At 32.5% G+C, this 23,242-nt stretch overlaps 2 protein-coding genes across 4 annotated transcripts in view; both read right to left on the minus strand.

Annotated features, from left to right (window-relative positions):
- The window catches only part of LOC132729892 (coatomer subunit alpha-like), a 37,286-nt gene extending 36,331 nt beyond the window's left edge, over window positions 1-955 (minus strand). For both annotated transcript variants that reach the window (XM_060715730.1, XM_060715729.1), the window contains exon 1: window positions 788-955. In XM_060715730.1, the coding sequence (XP_060571713.1) occupies window positions 788-827 (40 nt within the window). In that variant the 5' untranslated portion in view covers window positions 828-955. The remainder of the gene's footprint in view (window positions 1-787) is intronic.
- Window positions 956-3,048: 2,093 nt separating this feature from the next.
- LOC132729886 (uncharacterized) overlaps window positions 3,049-23,242 on the minus strand; it is a 28,923-nt gene continuing 8,729 nt past the window's right edge. The window contains exons 2-8 of one of the 2 annotated variants that reach the window (XM_060715722.1): window positions 8,161-8,246; window positions 7,359-7,430; window positions 5,176-5,260; window positions 4,440-4,537; window positions 3,856-3,924; window positions 3,608-3,722; window positions 3,049-3,135 (exon numbers count right to left, since the gene is read on the minus strand). In XM_060715722.1, the coding sequence (XP_060571705.1) occupies window positions 3,131-3,135; window positions 3,608-3,722; window positions 3,856-3,924; window positions 4,440-4,537; window positions 5,176-5,260; window positions 7,359-7,430; window positions 8,161-8,246 (530 nt within the window). In that variant the 3' untranslated portion in view covers window positions 3,049-3,130. The remainder of the gene's footprint in view (window positions 3,136-3,607; window positions 3,723-3,855; window positions 3,925-4,439; window positions 4,538-5,175; window positions 5,261-7,358; window positions 7,431-8,160; window positions 8,247-23,242) is intronic. The other variant, XM_060715723.1, reaches the window with a different exon arrangement.

The following is a 23,242-nucleotide window of genomic DNA, read 5'->3' on the forward strand; positions in this document are numbered from 1 at the left end:
TATCACATCTGAATTAAATAATGTTGATGTACATATAATTGTTGATGTTATATAATAATTCATCATCAATATTGCGTATTAAAGACTTAATCGGCGCAATTAAATTTACCGACAAATATATATTTTGGGGCAGGAATGACCAATTTTGGGGCCGCACTGACCAATTTTGGGGCCGGGTTGACCAAATAAAAATACTGTGGGGCCGGATTGACCAATTTTGGGGCCGGGTTGACCAATTTTGAGGCCGGGTTGACTTGGGGCCGGGTTGACTTGTACCGGTCCTGAGAATTTTGATCAATGAAAATTACCAAAACATTTGCACAATATTTTGAGCAAAAACATTGTTTCAACTGGCGGGAAAATAGAAGATTGTACAATACAATGCATTAATGAAAATTATCACAGGTCAAAAATGACATGCCACAGATCAAACAAGTGCTGTTCAGAATTTTCACTGTCAAGACCCAAGGTCTCAGTTTAAACGAACACCCTGACGGCCTGAGCTTATGGCAGGGACAGCCTCTGCTCATAACATACCTGTAGGATGATTCTGGGCTCTGATGGAAGGGCCAATGATGGGAAAAAGCCCTTACTATGGCTTTAATTTGTCAGAAAATTATTATTCTTTATTTTTAAAAGAATAAAATTATTAAAAAAATTTATAATGCAGAAAATGATTATAATGGGATCTGTCCACTTGGCTCCTGAGCAAATTATTCCATGATCTACGGCACTGCCTACAGAAAATTAGCATGATACATTAATTTATCGAAAAAACTATGCATACCTTTCACACGCGCCGACTTTGTTTCAAATTTAGTTAACATAACGTAGTCTTTGACTGACTAAAAGCATCCAATATGTTTGTTATTAATGTCAAACAGAAATGAAAAATAGTTTGCCAACTCGATCAAAATTGACGTGGAAGCCGCATAAACCGGAAGTATCTAATTTACATTCCGGAAGCGGTTCAACTAAATAGCGAAAATGTTCGTTTATACGAAAAGTTTGGATCATTCCAAAACTGTAAAGAAACTGTTTACTGAATGCGAAATAATTTTTGTAACAATCTAGGTTAAATTAATTCAGAGACTTATCTTAAAGTTTTATAGCTCTGTGATTAAATGAGTAGACATACATCAAATGGTACACAAATATAAAAAAAATATTTACAGTCCCGGTTAAAAAACCCTTTATGAACATCTTGAAAAAAATTATACGTATTAACGGTACTGTAAAATGCATTTCAATTAACTACAAGCCGAGTTGGCCTACACGGGTCTGATGAATCACGAGCACGCTGCAGAAGTAAATTGAAGTATGAAAGAAAAAAAGAAAGAAAAAAAAAGATTCTATTAAACGGAGTCTGTGATTTTCATTTATTAATTATGTTCTTACCGTTTTCTTGGGACTTTCTCCCTTTAGAGGATTTATCTTTTATCTTGGAACTATCAATTATCAAAACGAAGCACTATATATGTTACACAATAATAGATGCATTATTTTGTGATCGTCGAAAGTTAATTCATGTTTTTTTTATGTTCCGTCAAACCCCTCGCGAGGACAACGATTCTCACTTAAACGGGGCTTATCATAGCGCAAATACGATTTTCAATTTATTTCTAAGTATATTTCGTAATTAGTTTTGGCATATCTTTCTGTTTTAAGTGTATACAAAAATTCAATTATAATGTTTTTAAGCTTTTGGACATCATTAGAGTTCCTTTAATACAAAAATCATAATCTTTGTTAAGAGGTCACTTATTAAATAGGCTATCATAAAATTGATAGACAAATTAGATAACATTTCTACAAATACTAGTAATTGTACCGTATAGTAGACTATAATGCCTTTAAAGCACATCAAGCACTTAAATCGGCCTCAAAAATATTAAAACTCGCTGTAATGTGGAAGAAAAAACGTTCAAGGCGTTTTCACTAAGCCATACGTGTGACTCACCCAATGAAACCGTTTTTGGAGGAGTACAATTGATGCCCAACTGAAACCATTGATTTAAATAAAGCATAAAATATAGTAACATTATTCGTAATTTCGATTTCCGAAGTCTCACCCGAAATATTATAATAGTAATGGATGAGAGGAACGCTGTATCCAAAAATATTAAGTACTTAATATATTTTTTTGTACTAAATATAAATGTATCTTTTTTTAATGAAAGAAATGTTATCACAATCGTGTACATAATATTTAAACGTATTTTACATGAAAAAAACCCCACTGCATTTTAGAATGTTTGTGATAGGTTGTGGATATTAGTGATGGTTTGGGGTTAAATTAGTGACCAATCACCGAAACGAACACCTGTGACATTTTGCACGAACAATATTTAGATCTGTCAGTTTATTTTCCAAGTTTATATACTGCGCAGATTTAATAAGTCAATTGACAATGTAAACGTCAATATCATGGCGACTTTCCACTTTTACAGGTATTTGTCCCTTTGTGCAGTCATCTTTTTAAATGCCTTTGCAGATTGTTTTCCGGAAAATGGGGTTTAGCTTCAGAAATTTCGAAGGCAACTATGGTATCGTAAGCACACGCACACGAACCAAGAGTATCACAGTTTCAAACTATGAGAGCAAATAAAGAAGACTAGTATATTCGGTCACAATGAATGTAACCAAAAGTTGGTCACACTAGAATCGTGTGTTAGAATTTGATGCTTTAATAGATTTGAACAAAAATTAATGTCTACCTTAACACTACAAATTAGATCAAAGCGCTGAAAGCACTGAATGCACTCAGATGAATAGTAGCACTGGTTATACAGGTAAATGAGTGACTGTGCGACATCTCATTCTGTCATATTCGTTTGCTGTCTTATTCACCTCTGCAGTAAAATATCTCGATATTTAACGGCAAAGATTTTTTATAATCATCGTTTTATTCACATATATTTTATGCTCAGCCCTCACATAGTTAAAAAATTATGTCAGGTGCTTAAAAGTCATAGGAGACAAACACGATTCACATGCATGAGAAACTTTTCAATGTAAAAGTGCAAGTAAAGAATAAGTAACAAAACATTTCAACCGTCACCAATTTTATTTAACTGTATTTTTCTTAAATTTCTTTACAGTTTTTGTGCGATGTAACTTCTATGAGCTGTTAGCCTGAAAAAAGGAGAAAGAATCTTACAAAAGTATAAAATGATTAGGTTAAATATCTGATTAAAAGTAGAAGCAAAAAGTCATGTGATTTATTTGTTATATATTGATATATCAGGCACGTAATGTACAGACTTTTCATTAATATAATAACAATCCATCGTATAGACTAGCTATTTCTCCGAACTTTTCGGAAGGTTTGTGACTCCAGGAACCGTCGATAAAGCAATGGCTTGGCACCCTTGGTCTAGTTTGGAAATTGTCATACATATATATCGATATTCATATTTGATACCTGTCCGTTTTCTGATGTCAATTGTACAATTGTTTTATAGAGTTCTATTAAAGATGTGATTTGTAAAAGGTAAACATCTTGCTTATCCAAAGAAAGGTTAAAAAATCGAATCGTCGTGGATAGAATTAATAATACTATACTTTTCTACTTTTGATGTAACAAAAGAAGAGAATAAATAAATACCAATGATTTGTTCAACATGGGCGCTCGTGCAGTTCATGTTACAGAAGTCCGAATGACAACAGTGTTCACATACAGGTGAGTGACGAGCATGGATGTCTCTTTTGCTAGTGCATCCCTTGAATATAAATACATGTAGAATTAATGAAATGTGTTTCTAAATAGATTCATTCAAAATACAGTAAATGATGCTTTATAAAATTGGATTTGCATCAGGATCAACTTATTCCAGTGAAGAAATGAAACATTACCTGGCGTTTTATGCATCCCATAATATAGTGATAACCATCTCCCCACTGGTACTTCTCTATTTTGCAAGCCTGTAAAAAAATAACATTTTAAACTACTGAAAATAAATAAGGAAAGACTGAGATTCTGTAATTTGTGTTTTTGCTGTATAATACAGTTCAATGGGGAGAGTTTGATTGCCAGAAGTGGGGAATTCTGTTTATTAGTTTTTTATTTTTCATTCAAAAGTTCGATGGCCCTAAGCATATGCGTTCTCATTGAAAATCATTTTTTCCATAATAATTATTTGAAGGGGATCTAGAATCCTCATCCTTCTCTATCAGTGAATGTAGAGTGCCATTATATAACTATACGAATAGTTATGATGTAAATAAACTACAAAGCATTTGCTTGCTTGAAATATTGTAGGCTGCTAACATGTAATTGCTTAATTTTTGCAAATTATAAATTTTTCCTCGAAATCAAAAGAAAGAACGATTGTAAAACATCTTGGTAGCAGACAAGAAACGGAGGCATTCGGTATCAAGTCTAACACTAAGCTATGGCATAACTCTCAGCAGGGGTCGAACAAAACATTTAAAATTACTTCATCGGAACGACACATCTGAACTGTCTGACAGCCATCCTCCCCTTGATGTTCACAATCGAAACAAAATGGTCCTCTCGCATCAAAATTGGGCAGTCCTGAAATGGAACAATTTAAGTATTGATAAATAACTTGTATGTCATTTACATATCCGTGGTAGTGGGGTGTTGGAGGTAGTTTTCACTCCGGATTACGACAGTAAGCCACATTGAATTTACCAGAGCACAAATCAGTTCCTAGATAGGCTGTCATGCAGTTTACCAGTACTACTTGCCACCACTTTTGAAAAGAACTTAGACTTCGGTACATGCCAGAGCAGAGCTACAGTGCGAATGACCGTAGAAAAGATTTCATGATCAATCGCAACGAAAGTGACGTGCAACGGCCGTGAGTCGAACCCAGGTCGCCTGATTCACAGTCCAACGCTCTACTTTGTATGCTAAGCGGACGGCTCACACTTTCATATCCCTTAATAGCATCTCTTTTATTTTAAATATAAACTTTGATTGAATATATAAGTTTATCGTTTAATCTTGCGAGAAACTATCCATTTGTAGTGAAAATTGTAAATGCGATTCAAAATAGAGGCTTGGTGTTAGCGATTTATACAGGCACTATAATATAATACAGACAGGAAATTCTGTATGCGATTAAAAAATGTTAACATTGAAATGGAATAGTGATTTAAACAGATAAATTATTTTTTAAGTGGTAGAATAAGACAAAATATCATTACCGTCGTCACCACATCCGATATTGTTACAGAAACTTCCATGACAGCATTCTTGACATTGCACTTGATTTCCATGACCTTGACATGCCTAAATGATACATAAATTGCCTTTGATTAGGTGCTATTTTACGAGATTTCTCGAGATTTCATGATAAATGTTATCCAGTTTAGGAATTAAAAAAATGCTTGATTGTTATTTCATTTCTTTAACCACATATAGTAATACCAATTTTCGAAATTATTAAAATAATTTGCCGAAATGTTTAAAGCCACAAGGGACCCGGGGGACATGTTTTCCATTACCCATCTATATCTCTGACACCACATTTGTGTAATGCCATTGTCGCACCTCAAAATAACAATTATAGATCTTTCATACTTGTTAAAAATAAATTTTGTGATACAGCACACAATGCAACAGACATACACAATACAACAATCATAGATACACCATAAATATCAACTTCAACTTTATCAACTTAAGTTCAGTTTTGAACAGGCTCAATCAAACAGTGCCTGCAACATTTTCAATTTTGTCGTTTTGAACTTTCTTTACGGATTCCTATTTTCACTATTTCAATATCCTTTTTGAAACTCACGCTTTTATCCATACAGCCTGACCTAAATTAGATACATCAACAAGGTTAGCTTTTAAAAAAGCTAGTAGCGACTCGCTTCGTAATTTATTTTTTTCAAGGGGTGTGTTTAAATGTAAAAATGACAGTTCTGTTAGCTGAAGAGACTTCAGCGAACATCAAAATAAAAGTGAAGTCAACACTGGCCCGGTGCCCGATGGCCAGTGTATATAAGTTCAGGCCAGTGTAAGTTTAAGAAAATTTTGTTAATTATTTAGTAGAATAAATTCAAAACTGGAATTCGGGCCAGTAAATTCAAAATCTTAAACTCATTGACTGAAAGTGACATATAAAGTTCTCTCAGTTTAACCAAGATGAGTATGAGTATATATGAAGGTGCATGTAAACAGATTGAATGAAGAACCTATGTCTATGCACATTTACTATATGGCCTGTTGACCTTGACCACAAAATGTTAGATAGGTAAATTTCATAAAGATGTCTCTTTATACAAAATTAAGTTGTAATACATGTATGTTATTTAGTATTGGAATGAGAGGCACAAGTCCTAAAGTAAACACAAGTTGTCAATCAATTCAGCCAGAAAAGCCGGGATCCTATTAAAAAATATAGGGATCCCAGAAATTGACCAGGCTAAGAAGATGTTTTTCAGATAAGCCTGGATCCTATTTTAAAAAACATATAGGGATCCCGGGAATTGACCAGTTAGAGAATATAGTTTTCAGAAAAGCCGGGATCGTATTAAAATGTAAATAGATCTCACGGATTGGCCAGTTCAAGTATATAGTTTTTAGAAAAGCTGGGATCGTTTTAAAACATACAGGGATCCCGGGATTTGACCAATTCAAGAAAATAGTCTTTGATTTTTCCATTTAATTAGGCATATAATTATAAGTATTGTGATTTCCGCATTTTAAGTTTGTTAATAAATAGCTCTAAATATATCTATATTCTAAGTTAAATTAATTTAACATTCATTATATACAATAAAAAAAATTAACGTTTTATGGCCTTTCATTACGACAACAATCAACACAAATATAGTTCATTAGGTTTTTCCTCCATATCTTATACGATCCCGGATCCCGGGCGTTCCGGATCCCGGCCAGTAAATACATACACTAAATACCGGAAAGGATAAAATGACCGGAAAAAAGGAAAAATAAAAAATGCACAGAACCAGATGTACACTTATGTTAATTAACCAAACGAAAACTTACTACAGAGAAAACAGGTGAAATCGCTAAATCAGAAGTCAGTGTAAATATGATTTATTGAAAAGAATTCATAAAGACAAACTTTTTAATCATCATTATATCTTTGCGCTCAAAACAATACTTGCTGATTTTTAAAAATGGCGTGAAAATTGAAGGTTTTTTGACGCTATGTAAGATTAAATTTGATTGGCTAAATAATTTTGGATCCTAGCCCTAATAGATAAATTTTGTAGAAAGCTGGAAGCCAAGCTTCGATTAAATTTTTGGATAGCTTCGGAGTTTTAGGTTGTTTCTCAGTAAAATCCTACCGTAATACCGGCTCGCCGTGGCGAGCCGGCAAAACATCAACTTCAATATCTAATTTAAAACTCACGCTTTTATCCATACAGCCTGACCTATATAGTCTCACGTTGTTACTTCTGGTAAAACTTTGGACATAGCAACTCTGAAAATAAAATTTAATAACAGAAATATTAATAAAGAAGTGAACATACACTTATCAAAAAGCTTTGAAAAAATATTGTAAGAAACAAATTATATGATTCTAGTCGAAAATATTTCAATAAAAAATTAAAATTTAAATTCGATTTTTTTTGGAGGTTATTTTCCCCGTACTTTTTATCCTAATTATCTAGTAAAATAAATAACAATTACTATTTTTTGCAATAATGAGTTTATTGATTTAACAAGTGTAAATCATAGTAAATGATTTACCACAAGTAAATAAAATATGAAATTTTTCCAAGTTTAAATACCAAAAAATGAATGTTTAAGCAATAAAAATTTTGTTTAAAAACAAGTAACTCTGTTTTTGATTTAACCCGGAGGATATATGAATTTAAAATTATATTTTTAAAAAATGCTTTTTTTGTATGAGGGAAAAAAAAACAATGAAAAATGTAACCCCAAAACAAACAACCAAAGGATTTTGACGAAATTGTTGGGTTTTGAATTAAAAAAACATGAAACGGCCCCCAAAAGGGGCCTTATTTAAAAGAGAAATTGTTTTTTGTTATAGTAGATACACAAAATGGCCCCATCTAGAAACGCTAGTATATAGTACAAAATGTACATCTGAAATTCTTTAAGGGGAGATCACTGCTTGGGCATTGATCTGAAATACTACTCATTTAGACAAGCTTTATAGTAGAGCAGAGAGTAGGTGTTCTATATACCTCATGTTCAGTCTGACATCTGGTAACTGTATCACAATATTGAAGATGGGACATATTGTCGCACTGGAAACACCACGTGCCGTTTCCTGGCAAGAGTAAAATCCTCTTAAATAAATGTAATTTTCGTAAAGTTCATTTTAATGTTTAAATGACCAAAGCATTTAATGGATTATTGTAGATGCTGACATGTTCATAATTTCGTGATGGCCAACTGATTAAACGTCAAAATAGATACACTTCTAAGATTTTTTTCTACCAAACCCTACATCGCATATCACTATTTTCCCCCGAGGCAAGGTCATTTGGCTATGATATTTTACGTTACAACACGCGTGCGAGCATCCAAGTCTTATAAGAGCTCCACTGAGGTATAAAGGTTAAAATCTTAATACTCACATAAATCAAATAGTAAAAGATTATAAAGAAATATACCAATGTCACAAGGTGAGAAAAATGTGCAGCCTGACCGGGAGACTCGAACCCGGGACCCTCGGAATACCGTACCGCGGCTCTACCGACTGAGCTTTCCGGCCGCTAACACATCTTCTCCCCTAAATATTGACCAATTCTGAACCCTGACAGCAAGAATTAAACTGAAACTTTCCATTTTGGATACCTTTTTGCGTTATAAAAATGAATATTCTGGTAAAAGTTAAAACGGATGGAGTCCCACAAGGTAATTGTCCCAATCAATATCAAATGGTGCATAAATCTTTAGTCCCCTCATTTCGAAAACCCGTCAAAGGAGCCCCTTTAACTCTAGTTTGGTTAATAATCTGTAACATGTTTCCATGAATACCTGTAATTATATTTCCTTGGTTCCCGTTGTTTCCGTGGGAGCTATCAGTATGTGGATGCAATGCACTAGCTGTTGGTCCAGTAATATGACTGGCTGAACAATCTGTATTTATTAGAAATACAATATAATACGATGCAAAAACCCTCCTCCCATTTTATAGCTTTTAAAATTGGAATTATTTAAGCAAAAACTTCCAATCGAATAAACTCGATTAGAATGTGGAAAAATAATGCGTGATCTGTTTTCTATGGTGGCTGCTTGTGCGGGGCACCAGGCGAAAACACGAAAATACGAAATTCACCACTTTGTCGTACTTTTACACCGCGGGCGTAAGGCGAAAACATGATAATACGACAATGTGGTGATTTTGTCGTATTTTCGTGTTTTGCCTGGCACCTCGTGGAGAGAAAATACGAAAAAAACGACAATACTACAAAGTATCTACTTTGGGAGTTTTGTCTTGTGCCCCGTGGAGCAAAAGTACGACAAATTGGTCACTTTGTTGTTTTTTCCTCCCACGGGCGCCATGAGAAAACACAACATTGAACAAATCAGCCACCATAGTTTTTATCTACAGACAAGAAAAAATATGTTAAGACTAATTAATTCAGAGTACCACAAGAGTCATTGATTAGTTAAAGTGTTATGTTTGTATCCAAAAAGAACCCTACTTTAGACATAACTGTCATTATTTATTACAGTGAATATCCAGTAACGCATGAATGTGAATATAACGCATGAATTGAGCAAAAAACCCTCCAAATTTGTACAAAGCTATGGCCGAAACGAGTAACACGGTTAATACAGACCCAAGTATTTTATATATTAAATCAAATAATAAGAAATGAATAAGCGCGTACGGCTGCATTGACAATATAATTTGTCCTGCATAACACATATTTCCATGAATATGCAGACTAACATTTCGAGGCGAATTTTGTCTTTTGTCGGTATTGAATTCAATAATATTCGGTATACCTCAGACAATTGCCCTAATAGTGCCATATAATACTAAAAGGAACAAATAAAATATAATTTCGGTACTTTTTATAAGGTATCCATGGTTCATCATCCAAGAAATCGATGATTCCAGTAAAATTAACTCACATATTTTAATATGACACGATAATTTGGCAAATGTCCCAGGTACACCGGATATCAAAAATCATAATATAATTTATAATTATATTATAAAATTTTGGGATTTGGAAAAAAACCACAATGCTTTTTCCCAAAAATTTTTCCTTTAAAAATATTGTTTTAAATTAACGGAATTAACCTGTTGATTTTTTTTATTAACCCAATAAATTTTTTTTTGTTTTATTACCTGCGTTTAAAAAACAAAGTTAAATTTCCAAAAAGGATTTAAATTTTCCCTTTAAAAAGGGGGTAGTGGGTTTTAAAAACAATTCCCATTAAAATTTGGTTGGCTCCCAAAACCCGGGGAAAATTAAAAAAACCCGGTTATTTTTCTTTTACCGAATTTTTAAATTTTTGGGTTTGATAATTTTTTTAAAAAAACAAATTTTGGTAACATTAACTTTTCCCCCACCCCGGAGGGGCAAAAATGGGAAAAATTTAAAAAGGCAAGTTTTCCAGAATGGAAATTTGGGTTTTTTCCCCCAATGAAAACCACTCATGTTTATTTTGTTTTAACGTATCGCAACTGTGCTTTTCCCTTTTTCCCCATATGATTCTGTTGCAAACTTGTAACAGGTTTTCATATTGTGAAATACCTTGTACTGTGGACATAAAAGGGTTACCATACATATTTTCATTATCTGCACAATACTGAATAACAGATATTGGCTTGGTAGATAGGATAACTATTGGTTCTGACCCGAACAAAGTCTCCTGATTAGACCCCCGATCCAGAAAAGACCCAAAATGATGTGTACTATTGTAGAAATGAACTTCAGTATTATCGTAGTCTACAAATATTTTGACAATAAAGAAGTTATGAGGATATATTGGCGGTACTATAAATCGATTACTCCAGTACTTCTGTGGAATCATTTGCTCGACAATATAATTAACAGCTCCAATACCAACAGGTATCTGACTGGAAGTCGACCCGCTAAATACAGCCACTGGTTTGTCGCTTGTTATTAGAGCTCCACTTAAGTCGTAGGTAACAAGCAATTGGTAGGTTTCAAACTGATTTAGTTGTATATGTTCGGTTTTGGCTTTACCGTTAGATGTGTAGTTAATTTCAACATCTGTATTACTCTCTACTCCTGTAACAAGAATTTCACTGTAATATCCAGAAGGATGATACGAGGCGGCTACATATCTTGTAGATAATGCTGTAACAGGAAGGACTAGGAATCCTTCTGTGTTCTGACTATATGCTAGGAACACTGCTACAGATATATTGACGTCAGCGTAAATCTCAATTCCTTTAAACTGTTTCCCAGATTCAGTTTGGATATGAGTGTAGGATATGGTTCGAAAAGTATGGTTTGCTACTGTAAATTCTTGGTGAAGGTTATTGAATGGTGAAGCGATCCTTACTTTGGCTACCGTTGTATCTGTTATTGTTGCAATATGGATGTACACATTTTGGCTGCTTGATGGAGAATAGCTTCCAATTATCCCAAACATGAAATATGTACCAATAGTTGCTGAAATGAAATTGTTAATGAGCATTTGAGGACTCTTTTCAGGCGTTTTTAGGAGAAGTGCAACATTTTACAAAGGCAAAGATTGAAATTTTAAAATAGCAAAGTGCAATCTATAAAACTTTGCGTGATTAAATATTTGATTAGATAAGCAGATTCAGGATATAACTGTGGAGAGATATTCATATAAGTTGTCTCAAGAAAAGCGTAAAGGATTGAGCCTAGATTGTTGCAGTAGATATTTATATTAATTATATTTAGAAATTAAACAATGTACGTTAACAGGCCACCTACCAAAGTCGTCGAAGTAAATATTTCTTTACTTCTCTGTCTTTGTAAAATGTTGCAATTTTAAAAACGTCTTAAAATAGTAACAGAAAATACACATCCGCACGAAACACAATAAAACATATAGTTAGAAATTATGGTGATTCTTTTGAGAACGTTAAAGCATATTATAATATATGATACTTGAAATGGTAAAAGTTTTTTCTTTCGTAATAGATTGAAACATCTTATAAATTAAGACAAATATGATTTTCCTTTCCCAATTATTTCAATGAACATCATATTTATTGCTCAGAAGTTGTAGAAATCAGTTCGTTTAAATAATAGTCCTTATCCGTACAATAATTCATCCGCTTTTTGGCTTGCAGCCGTGGCTGCAAGCCATCTGTTTTGGAAAAGTTGTTCCGGTAAGGTGGTTTCCTGCTTACAGTTGTTAGTGCATGATTGAACGGGAAACCAGCTGCAATCATGCCAATCGCAACTTTTCGGCCCTTTCCGACACTCTTCGGATTAATGATAATAGCCGATGTAGCTCCGATTGCAATCGTGACAATTCGGGCGATTCCGTCATACTGCGGAATCAGACGAAGTAATATTACGGAAATCTAAGCTATTTTAGTTACTTCGGTTATATAAATAGGATTTCTATTTTTACTTGATTTATCGGTTTAAACCGTAATAAATTATAAACGAAATTGTTCCGTTTCAATTCTTTTTCAAGACGCAAAAGTTAGTTTCTTTTACAATTGTTTTTTGTTTGCAATAGAGAATAGTTACTGTAGTAGTATTCCGTCTCCGAAGGGTGGTCCTGCTTACCAAATCACACAGAATATTAGTGCATGATCGAGTTATATTTAGATCTACTGAACGCGGTGAGGTAATCTAAAAATAGCCCATGCATATCATTAACCTTACCACTTGCTGATCTACAGATAGCGCATCGTATCTGTGATCGTGTAACATAGCTGATACATGCTTATTAATTGGTACCACGTAACGAAGTATTTTATTGCATTTATTTGTCTATAAAGCTGCTATATAAATGAAATTAGCAACTGCCAAAACGAATGATTTCTCTACAAAAAAGTGGAAATGAAATGTGCACACTTGTTTTCCGTCAGTATGATAGATAGATCTCCACGTTAGTATTTTTACGATTGATTATTTTCTTTATTAGTTTTATACAATAGAGAATAGATTTCAATTCGTTTTGACAAAAAATATTCGTTTTTACAAAATATAAACTAAATAAACCCTTTATGATATACAAATAACTTAATTAAAAAAAATTGTGATAATAAATTGAAACAAAAAAAAAAAAAAAAACAATTTTAAAGGGTTGGCTGAGCAAGCCTTTCCTTTTAAAAGGAAACTTTATTTGGATTGAAATATCTTAAAAGAATGACCGAGTCCGTTTTAGCATTGACTGATAATTTTTAGAGTTCAAAACTTACATGCAACATCTCGACACTGTTCTTCAGCAACAATATTAGCTGCCAGACTCACCTGAGAAAAAGCGTATAAAATGTATTAATGTTCTTTAATTGATTGTATTTATAATTGTTAAAAATAAATAAATTATGAAAAGAAGCATTTGACCTCGGGCGCCTGGAATTTTATTCCGACGTTTAGTTTAAAATTACGATTCTAACACTATCGGAAATTTTCCTATATAGACAAAGAAGGCCGGAAACGTGCATTATACTACAACAATGCACTCGCCGTTCTTATTATCTCCCTGTGTATTTTCATATTAAGGGCGCCATTTTGTTTCAAAAATATGATAAACAAAACATTTTTTGTCGAATTTTGTTGTGAAAACTATCTAGAATGAAAGAAAATGGTCTAACTAAGAAAATGAATCCGAACACCAATATCTTTAAATCAGTCGTTAACGCTGTACAGACGTTTAACGTGTTGTTTACGTGACGTCACAATGTAGCGCCAAAAAGCACGTGCAAAACAATCAAATCAAGTACGCTATTTTAATGTCACAAACGAGTTTTCACTTTTAATAATTTGTATTTCGCTTGAAAAATTATAGAGTGAAATAAAATAAACAAACAAAGTTTTATCAACGTTTTCAAAATTCATTATTCTCAAAATGTTTTTACACACGGTGGATTTAACGACAGTTTTTTTCAACCCACTGGAACAGCCTTTAAAGAACGTTTCTATGGGAAACTCTGAGGCGAAAACAAATTTAACCACCAATCATAAAGTCCAACTTTATAATAATAATTATATTATTTCTTGACGTGTTTAGAATGGAAATTGATATTAATTCTTCAAATGCTTTGTAATTAATCACTCAGGCCTATCGGCCTTCGTGATTATATTACTACGCATTTGAACTCAAACCGTGCATTATTCTACAACAATGCACTCAGAATTGATATCTATTTCCTAAATATACATTTGTTATTATTAAAGAATTTTACGTCAGATAATATTTTCAGGAAGTTATAAATGTCTTATATAATACAGATTATTTGATAATTATATTTAAATGTATGCTATCAGAATAAGTTTTGCCTGGCGCGTAAACTAATTTTGACATTCTGTTTAAACATTTGTCTTGATCAATATGAAAAAATGGGATTATATCAAAACTTACCGACAATAGTAAAATATCATTTTTTATAACAAAATAGAGTTGAAGTAATTGGCATAATTATTTGAAGGTACATGTGCCGTTTGTACTTATTATCTAAATGTTGAGAAAATTACTCCAATCGTTTGAATATTTCTGGAACGTAAACGGTAAAGAAGCCTACATATTGTCCATCCGAAAATTATTTCTTTGGTTTTACTTGTTTCTATAGTTTTCTTTTAAAGTGAACGTATTTTGCATTGGAGCAAAGTTAATATGTTTTTAACCTTTTTGACCTCACACTGCTCTATCTGCACCTTTTCAATGGTATAATAATTATACAGGGAAGGTAGAGGTACCTCAAAAGTAATAAACAAGAAACTTAAAGAATGTCTTTACGTACAAGCAGCAAACACGTGATATATTTTAGAAGTTCGAATTGTCATTCACATTTATCTCTAAAGATAACATCTTAAAATGTCCCGGAGCCATGTAATGCTATTTCCAACAATAATTTTTGGCATGTAGATGCACAGGTATTCAAGGGTATAAAAATCTTATATTTAGAAAAGCAAAAAGAAAAAGAACACTCAAAGAATCAGGCGACGAAATACTTGGCGAGACATCTTATAATGGCGTGGAATATATAGTATAATATCTACAATTCATGTTTATAGAGTAGATATGTTAGCCTACAGACTTAAGAAAATATATTTCTGCAAATTATCTGTTACGTTAGTAAAGACAAGAGCTTAATTAAAACTTACCATACAGACTTTTGCCCAAAAAATGTACCATTTCGACATCTTGCCTGCTTTCGAACAAAATAGTACTAATTGATTGCCTTATATATAACATTACCCTGGAGATAAGGTGTTCTACATAAGCCATATTTTTAAACCTTTCGACCTATATTCTATTTTGTAATTTTCAAAACCTTGCTGGGTGTTACATCATTTTTCTATGTTTCATGTCATTGACATTCTATCATATACATTTGTACCAGTAAATCATTTGTACGCTTAAAGTGTATAGCTAAATATCTGCTGCAAATAATATTCCTTGATAAAAAAGAAGATACTTTACGAATAGTTGTATGAAAGTAATAAGGTAGTATATTGCATAAAAAGCGAATGATGCATGCATAGCATCATTGCTAAACGGTTTAAAACCGCATTTCATTCCAAGACATTTTATCCTGTATAGTCTCTATATATAATATTCGTGTGTGGTTTGAAGGTTATTCTTTACAGCAATTGTAGGCTCAAAGCTCTTGCCAAAAAATATGGCATCGATAATTTTGCGTTTTATGGTCTTTTTTGGACCGGCGAATTGTTCATTGTGTGTATGAAATGTGAACTTTTTCGTAAAATTCACCATACTCTGGTACATACAGTTACATTACGATTTGTGTGGTTCTGTTGCGGATTAGAAGTTTCATTGGTTTGGAATTGACCATAAGATTATGGAAACAATATAATTTAGTGTTAAATTTTATGAAAAATATTTGATAAGATAAGACATTATATATACCTTTTGAAAAACAGGAAATGACCGAAAAGTTACGATTTATTGTGAAGTATGTACGTCACAAAGAAATGATATTGTATAGTTTCTATAATATACGTTTGAATTTCGTTTGCTCTACATTAGAGATACACGTGTCAACGAACTTTAAGGTTAGTTTATCTAGGTTCCAAAAATAAAATGATCTACGTGATGACACTAGACGCTGGTTTATGTGTCGAATTGCCATACAGTCTAATCTATTAGCTCATTTAAAACTAGTTTATGGAGAAGTTTGAACTACTTCCTTACTGATATAGAAAACAATAAAATATAATATCCTTATTCATCGCCGGTGTATGAATGAAATACGTTTAAAATATCACTTAAGCTAAGGTACAAACATGTAATATAAGTGCAAACAGTGTATGGAAAGAAGGTAGTCACAAAAATCGATCAATGGTGCGAAAGGACAATTAAAGGAATGTTATAAGATTTTATAAACGCTTCCTCCTAATAATTAAACAGAGTTTAGGAAATCATAATAATGAATAAATATTGTTCGAAAATAAAGGCTAAATGTAATAGGTCTCTGAAATAAGTAATAAGCATCAAGAAATAAAATGTCAAAATTAAGTCGGCAAATGACTTTTCCTGTAATTACATGGCAAGACCTTTCACCTGTATTTTGATTTTTTAGAATACATGTAGTTCTAAACCGTGACAGGAAGGTCATTTATTTGTAGATCAATATACTGTTTCTAGACTACAAACTAATTTGAGTTGGAGGAAAGATGGTAAGTAAAATATTTGAATTATGTTCATATCTACCATGCACAAAAATGTTTTCTTTCAAATACTATTCATTAATAATGAAGGCGTATTATGATGGATCAAGACAAATTTATACATCAATACGATAAGTTCAAGATATTAATAAAATAAGATTATTTTAAGCATTGTCGTTGACTATAAGTAATTTAGGGTATTCACGGAAATTTACTTTTACATACAGAAAGAATAAATCATTTAACCGATGTTGGGCTGTCGAGGCCATATTTCTCGGGTAATACCTTTTTGTCTTATATTGCTGTAATAAAGAATCTCTAAACTTATGCAAGCGAAATTAGACAAATGACGTTTAAACTGTTGGCATCAGATAAATGAGAGATATTATTTTTTACAAAAAAGAAATACAGTTTATATACAGATAGAACAAATCGTCGGTCCAGAGGACGACCATACCACGCGAATTACTCGAGGGCATATTCCTTAGGCAAAAGTTATTTATATGTTGTAATTATTATTATATTTCTGTTAAAAGAAATCAAAATTAATGGAACTCCAAATCTGCATCAAAATCAGACAAATGGTGTTTGAACGGACCCTTCCAAGCGGAAGATTCAAAGTGATGTTTCATGGGCTAGAGCATTGTGCCTAATAATGCTATTGGAATTTTTTTTTTATTTATTTATTTAAGTCTCAATAACATATATGTACATATCAACCAATATAAAATACAAGATAAAACAAATGGCATACATATATGAAACCAATCAAATGTTTGATTTGCTAGAGACTATTAAAAAAACTATACATTTTCAATTTCTTAAAAACTCTATCACATATTTTAATGACTACTCACTTAATCATTAATGTACATATACAGAAAAAGAAATCAAATGAAATGTCATCTGAGTTTGTTCTTAATCATAGCTTTGTCAAGTCAAAGATCTTGGCAAGTATTCATATTTGAGTACAGTTAGAATTCAAATTACTCTGTCTATCCCATAGAAAAAGGCTGAAAGATTTAATCATAAACAAAATAGTTCAGAAAATTGTTATGTGCTAAACTGTATGAAGACCCAAATATTCATGTTCTATAACAACAGTGGTTGTGTCAAAATTATGACTTGGCATTGATTTATATAACCAAAAAAAAACAAACCCTCCTTATTTTTCGGTTCTAAACTATATTACTTTCCTTACCATATATATACACATATTCTAAATGCTATGACCTAGAAAACTCTTCTTAATGATAATCTGTCGTTTTGTTTTTTTATAAATTAAAACCGTGAATATCTTTAAAAGGAATAGTTTATAAAGCTCAACATTACAAAATGGTCTAAACAGTAAAAGCACAGGACTGATCTAATCAGACATATGAATCATTAATAAGGTTTTCTAGAGCGAGATAAATATGTTCATATACTAAAACAATGTTCATATACTAAAACAATGTTCATATACTAAAACAATGTTTATATACAATAAAAAATATAGCACAGTTTAATATTATCCAGTATACAAACTATCACGACGCTTTTCTAACATTTGAAAGCAGGTTTTGGCACAACAATTAACAATGGCCTCCTCATTCAGAAGTATCCTTATCTTTTCAACATCATCTACATTATCAAAATTAGCAAAATGTTGACAAGCCTTAAAATATAGCTGTTGTCTTAAATCAATATACAAAGGACAGTGTAGTAACACATGCATCTCATCCTCAATTACATTAATTCCAATATTGTGACAAAAAGAACATTTTCTATTCTCTAACAAGACATTATTATATCTTCCAATCTCAATATTGATTGGGGCTGTTCCACTACGAAATTTTGCAAGTGCACCTCTATGTGATCTATTTAACACTAATTTACAGTATGGTTCAACATGAAAAGACGTTTTGAATAATCGGTAGAACCTAAGTTTATTTCTACCATTTCCTCTCTGTGCATTAACACGATTAACATCGGCATGCCATGACATGACATATTCTTCATATAATTTTGGAACAAGTTTTCCACATATTTCATGCTTAGACGCAAACCTGCTAATATGTACATGTTCATTTAAATCATACTTCAAAAACATGTTAACAACTTTAAAATTCCAATTTTTACAGTTTCTATTACTTGCATTATTTGACCAAACAAACACTTTTCTGTTTAGTCTTTCACTTGACATATTAACTAATCTAGACCATAAATGTACAACTGTTTTTTTAACCTTACAGATCATTGGTTGCCACCCAATATCACCATTTACAGCAGCATTTGACGTATATTTACCAACGTTCAAAAAATATCTTGCTGCTCTATGCTGAATTGCATTAATACATTTAAAGTCTTCAGTTGCCCATATACCAGAGCCATATGTAATAATTGGTACAATAGTTGAATCATAAAGTTTGGTAAATGCTTGATATGGAAATCCACCAACTGAGCGTGCCCTCGCTATAAGCAAACCCAAGGCTCTTCCAGCAGATTTAGCAACGCATTTCGCTGTGACCGAATAATCTAAATGTTCTGTCAAAACAAGACCTATGTACTTGTACTGAGAGGCATACTCAATTTCTGAATCTCCACATCGAAATACAAAATCACTTTTTCTTACAGACGGGTTTCTAAATTGCACAATCTTGGATTTGTCAATATTAATACACATTTTATTTTCAACACACCAAGTATTAAAAACATTCAAAAGACACTGTAAATTTTCAGGTTTATCGGTTATCAAAACTATGTCATCAGCAAACAACAAAATTGAACAGTTAGTACCATCAATATCAATACCCTTATTTAACGAGTCTATTTTTGTAGCAAGGTCATTAATGTAAAGATTAAACAGCATTGGTGACAAAGTACATCCTTGTTTCAATCCAGTGTTAACATGAAACCAATCAGTTAAAAAACTGTTAACTCTAACTGAGCACATAACATTATTGTACAGACTTTTAATAGCATTTAACAATTTACATTCTAAAATACTATCTAATTTACACCATAGAATTTGCCTATTTATACAGTCATATGCCTTCCTTAAATCTATAAATGAGCAATATGTTGACAACTTCCTTTTCCTACGAGTATCAACAATACTAGTCAGGGTCGACAAATGATCAATAGTACTTCGACCTTTACGGAAGCCATTTTGACCTTCAGATAAAATATTGTTTGTTTCAACATACGATGTAAGTTTCTCATTTATCAAAGAACAATAAATTTTATATACAACAGGTGTAATAGAAATACCACGGTATGAGAGAGGGTCTTTTGTGTTAGTTGTAGATCCTTTCGGAATAGGGTTTATAATACTTTTGCCCCACGCTTTTGGTACTTTGCCAGTGTTATAACAAAAATTGAAAAGCACATGCAAATACTGTGCTAAAATTTCATTTTTATAAACAATACTTGGTATTTCATCATATCCCATTGCTCTAGTATTTTTAACATTGAGAATAGCTTTTTTAACATCAGATATTGAAAATATTTCCTGACCTGCAATACTATCAGTATATACATTGCTTTCATCATCTGAATTACATGCATATTCAGCATCCACTTCAGTATTAAGTAAGTTATAAAAATCAGTTTTCCACTTATTTAATACTAAAGCAGGATTAGAAACACAGTTTCCATCATCATCCAAAACTTCATACGGAACAGAACCTTGTCTATTATCTCTTACACCTAATCTTCCAATATTTTTCCAAAAATCAGGTTTATTGTGTTCAGCATCAAACAAAATATCAGTTTGCAATTTGTGCCAATACTGACGCTTATACATTTGCACTTTCTTGTCAAACAATTTACGTCTATTAACATAAACTTTTTTTAAATTAGACTTATTTACACCTCTAGATTTAACCCACATCTTCTCAGCTTCACACATGTTACCCCATAGCTCTTGTAATTTCTCATTCCACCAAGGTTTCAAGACTCGAAACCTCTTCTTACTTCCTCCAAATATGACATTGCTAACACTTTTAGGAAGCTTCTTACTCATTTCATCTTTAATATTAACACTAAATGAGTTATAAAAATCATCAACAATACTTTGATGAGAAAAATTGGACTCAAACAGAGAGATTTTACTATCTACAGCTTCAATAAAACTTGTGTTCTGACAAAAATCTTCAGGCAGCACATTTGTGTCATATTTTGTTACTAACTTCTTTAGTACAGGTATTTCAGAAATAAATTGTTTGCTGCAAAGCATACTTATATCAAACAAACATGATAATAAAGAATGATCTGGCATATATCTACTTTCTGTTCCAGTACGTGCAATTTCTGACACTCTTGTGACTTCAAAATTTGAGAACAAAGACAAATCTTCATATGGTACAATAATGTAGTCAACAACAGACATACCCTTTGAGGAAATACATGTAAAATCATTTGAAATACTGTGGCGACCATTTAAAACACAGCAATTACTGTTGACTAAAAAATCACAGAAAATATCTCCTTGCGTATTTTTTGTAAAATCGACAACATTTCTACAAGGCAAATTATCTACACCTTCAATATAATCAGACACATCAGATATACGTGCATTAAAGTCACCCATAATACAAAATTTACCTAATTTCTGGTACTCATATATATTGCTTAAAAGCTGGTCAAAATAATCATGTGCATCGACATATCTTGAAGATCCCATAGGCGGCAAATAGCAACCACAAATATTAAACATTTTATCATTACATTTTGATTTAAAACTCAACCATAAAATTCCCTCATAACTTTTATCTAAAATTTCAACATTAAAAAGCTCTATCAGTGAATTTTTTACAAAAATGCAGACTCCACCAGAACCACATCGTGCATTTGAATGAATAGTTTTTCTATTATGACCAAAAAAAAGATAATCAGATAATTCAATACTTCTATCACCTGTGAGGTGTGTTTCAGGAATAACAATAATATCAAATTTTAATTTATCAATACTGTTTGCTCTAAAAATATAATTTTCTGAGGAGCCATTAATATTCCACCCATTCACATTCCAACAACCAACTTTAAGCTAACAATCATAAAAGTCTATGTTAAAATGCTGTCTCTGTCTTCTATCTTCCCTGTGCCTGTGGTTGTACCCTTTATCTCGGCTGCCTTCCCGGTGTTGCGCATAGTAAACGTCACGCCCACCAGAATCTGACTCATGAGAAACACGTCCCCTAGAATAGGAGTTACCATAGTCATGACTTCTGCCAAAAGCATTTCTTTTCATCCTGTGCTGTCTTTCGTACCTATATATTCCATTGTACCCACCCTGTCCATTACCCCTACCTTGTCTGGGGTTTCTACCTTGATTAAACATCCCCGCCTGTCTCTGAATTCCACGTGATACCCCGTTATTGCCATTATGAACACTACCAGCACGATCATTATTTCCTAACATCTCATCCCTATGTTGCTCACCATGATGACGGTTACCTCCATTCTCAACCAAACGAGATCCACTGACCTTGAGACCAGAGACGCCTAGGTTTGAAATAAGTACCCTAAGGTTGTTTTTGTTGATTCTATTTTCTAATGGTTCATCAGGATTGACATACACGGTTTTATATTTCTGAGTATTTCTCAAGCCCGTTTTATTTCTTAACATTCTATCCCGGTCCTCAGCACTATTGCAGGTCACAATAATAACTCCGGGTTTATTGTCACTACGTTGTTTCCTCTCAGCCGACTGAAATCCAACATCTGGCAACATTAGCCCATCCGATATTAAATCTGAGACAATTTCATAAATATTTTCATTTTCTCTTTCTGGGTGGTTAAACACACATATATTGAGTTTTCTGTCTTTTGGCATATTCACACTATATAACTTACTTGAGAGCACTTCAACTTTTTCCTGTAAAATTTTTATATCTGTATTTACTTCATCTCTTAAGTCATTTACTTGTTTTTCAGTATCTTTTCTGTTCTTTTTCATTTCTGTATTCACTCTTTTATCTAAAATGTTATTAAATTTTTGTGTTAAGTTATTTTCAACTCTATCCGCCATGTTATCAATTTTTTCATAAACATCACATCGCAACTTTTCCATTGAAACAGACACATTTGTCATTTCATCTGCAAATTGTTTCAACACATCAATCAAGTCTTGATTAAAATCAGTGTCTACAGGAATGCTAACATTAACATTTGAGGAAGTGTCTTCAATATTTGAAGTTTTGTTTTTATTGTTACCTTTTGTACCTCTTAGTCCTTTAGGTTTCAACTCCTTTGTTTTACATGATTTCAGTTTTGATTTATTCAGTGGTTGACAACCTTTATCACCATTTGCCTGTAGGTTTCTTCTAGCTCTCGTATTTTTCCGACTTATTTTCTTGAGTTCAGTCTCTTCTGTTTCCTGTTCCCCAGGAAGAATAATTATATCACTCAGGGTGATGGAACCTCGAAAGTAATGGAATCACATAATTAGTGTTTTTTAAAGGTTGGCACGAGAAAAAATGGTGTTTTTTGAGAAAGCTTTAAC

The sequence above is a fragment of the Ruditapes philippinarum genome, unplaced genomic scaffold (assembly GCF_026571515.1).
Source record: "Ruditapes philippinarum isolate M1 unplaced genomic scaffold, ASM2657151v2 ctg7260_1_1_1_1, whole genome shotgun sequence".
Classification (NCBI taxonomy): Eukaryota; Metazoa; Mollusca; class Bivalvia; order Venerida; family Veneridae; genus Ruditapes; species Ruditapes philippinarum.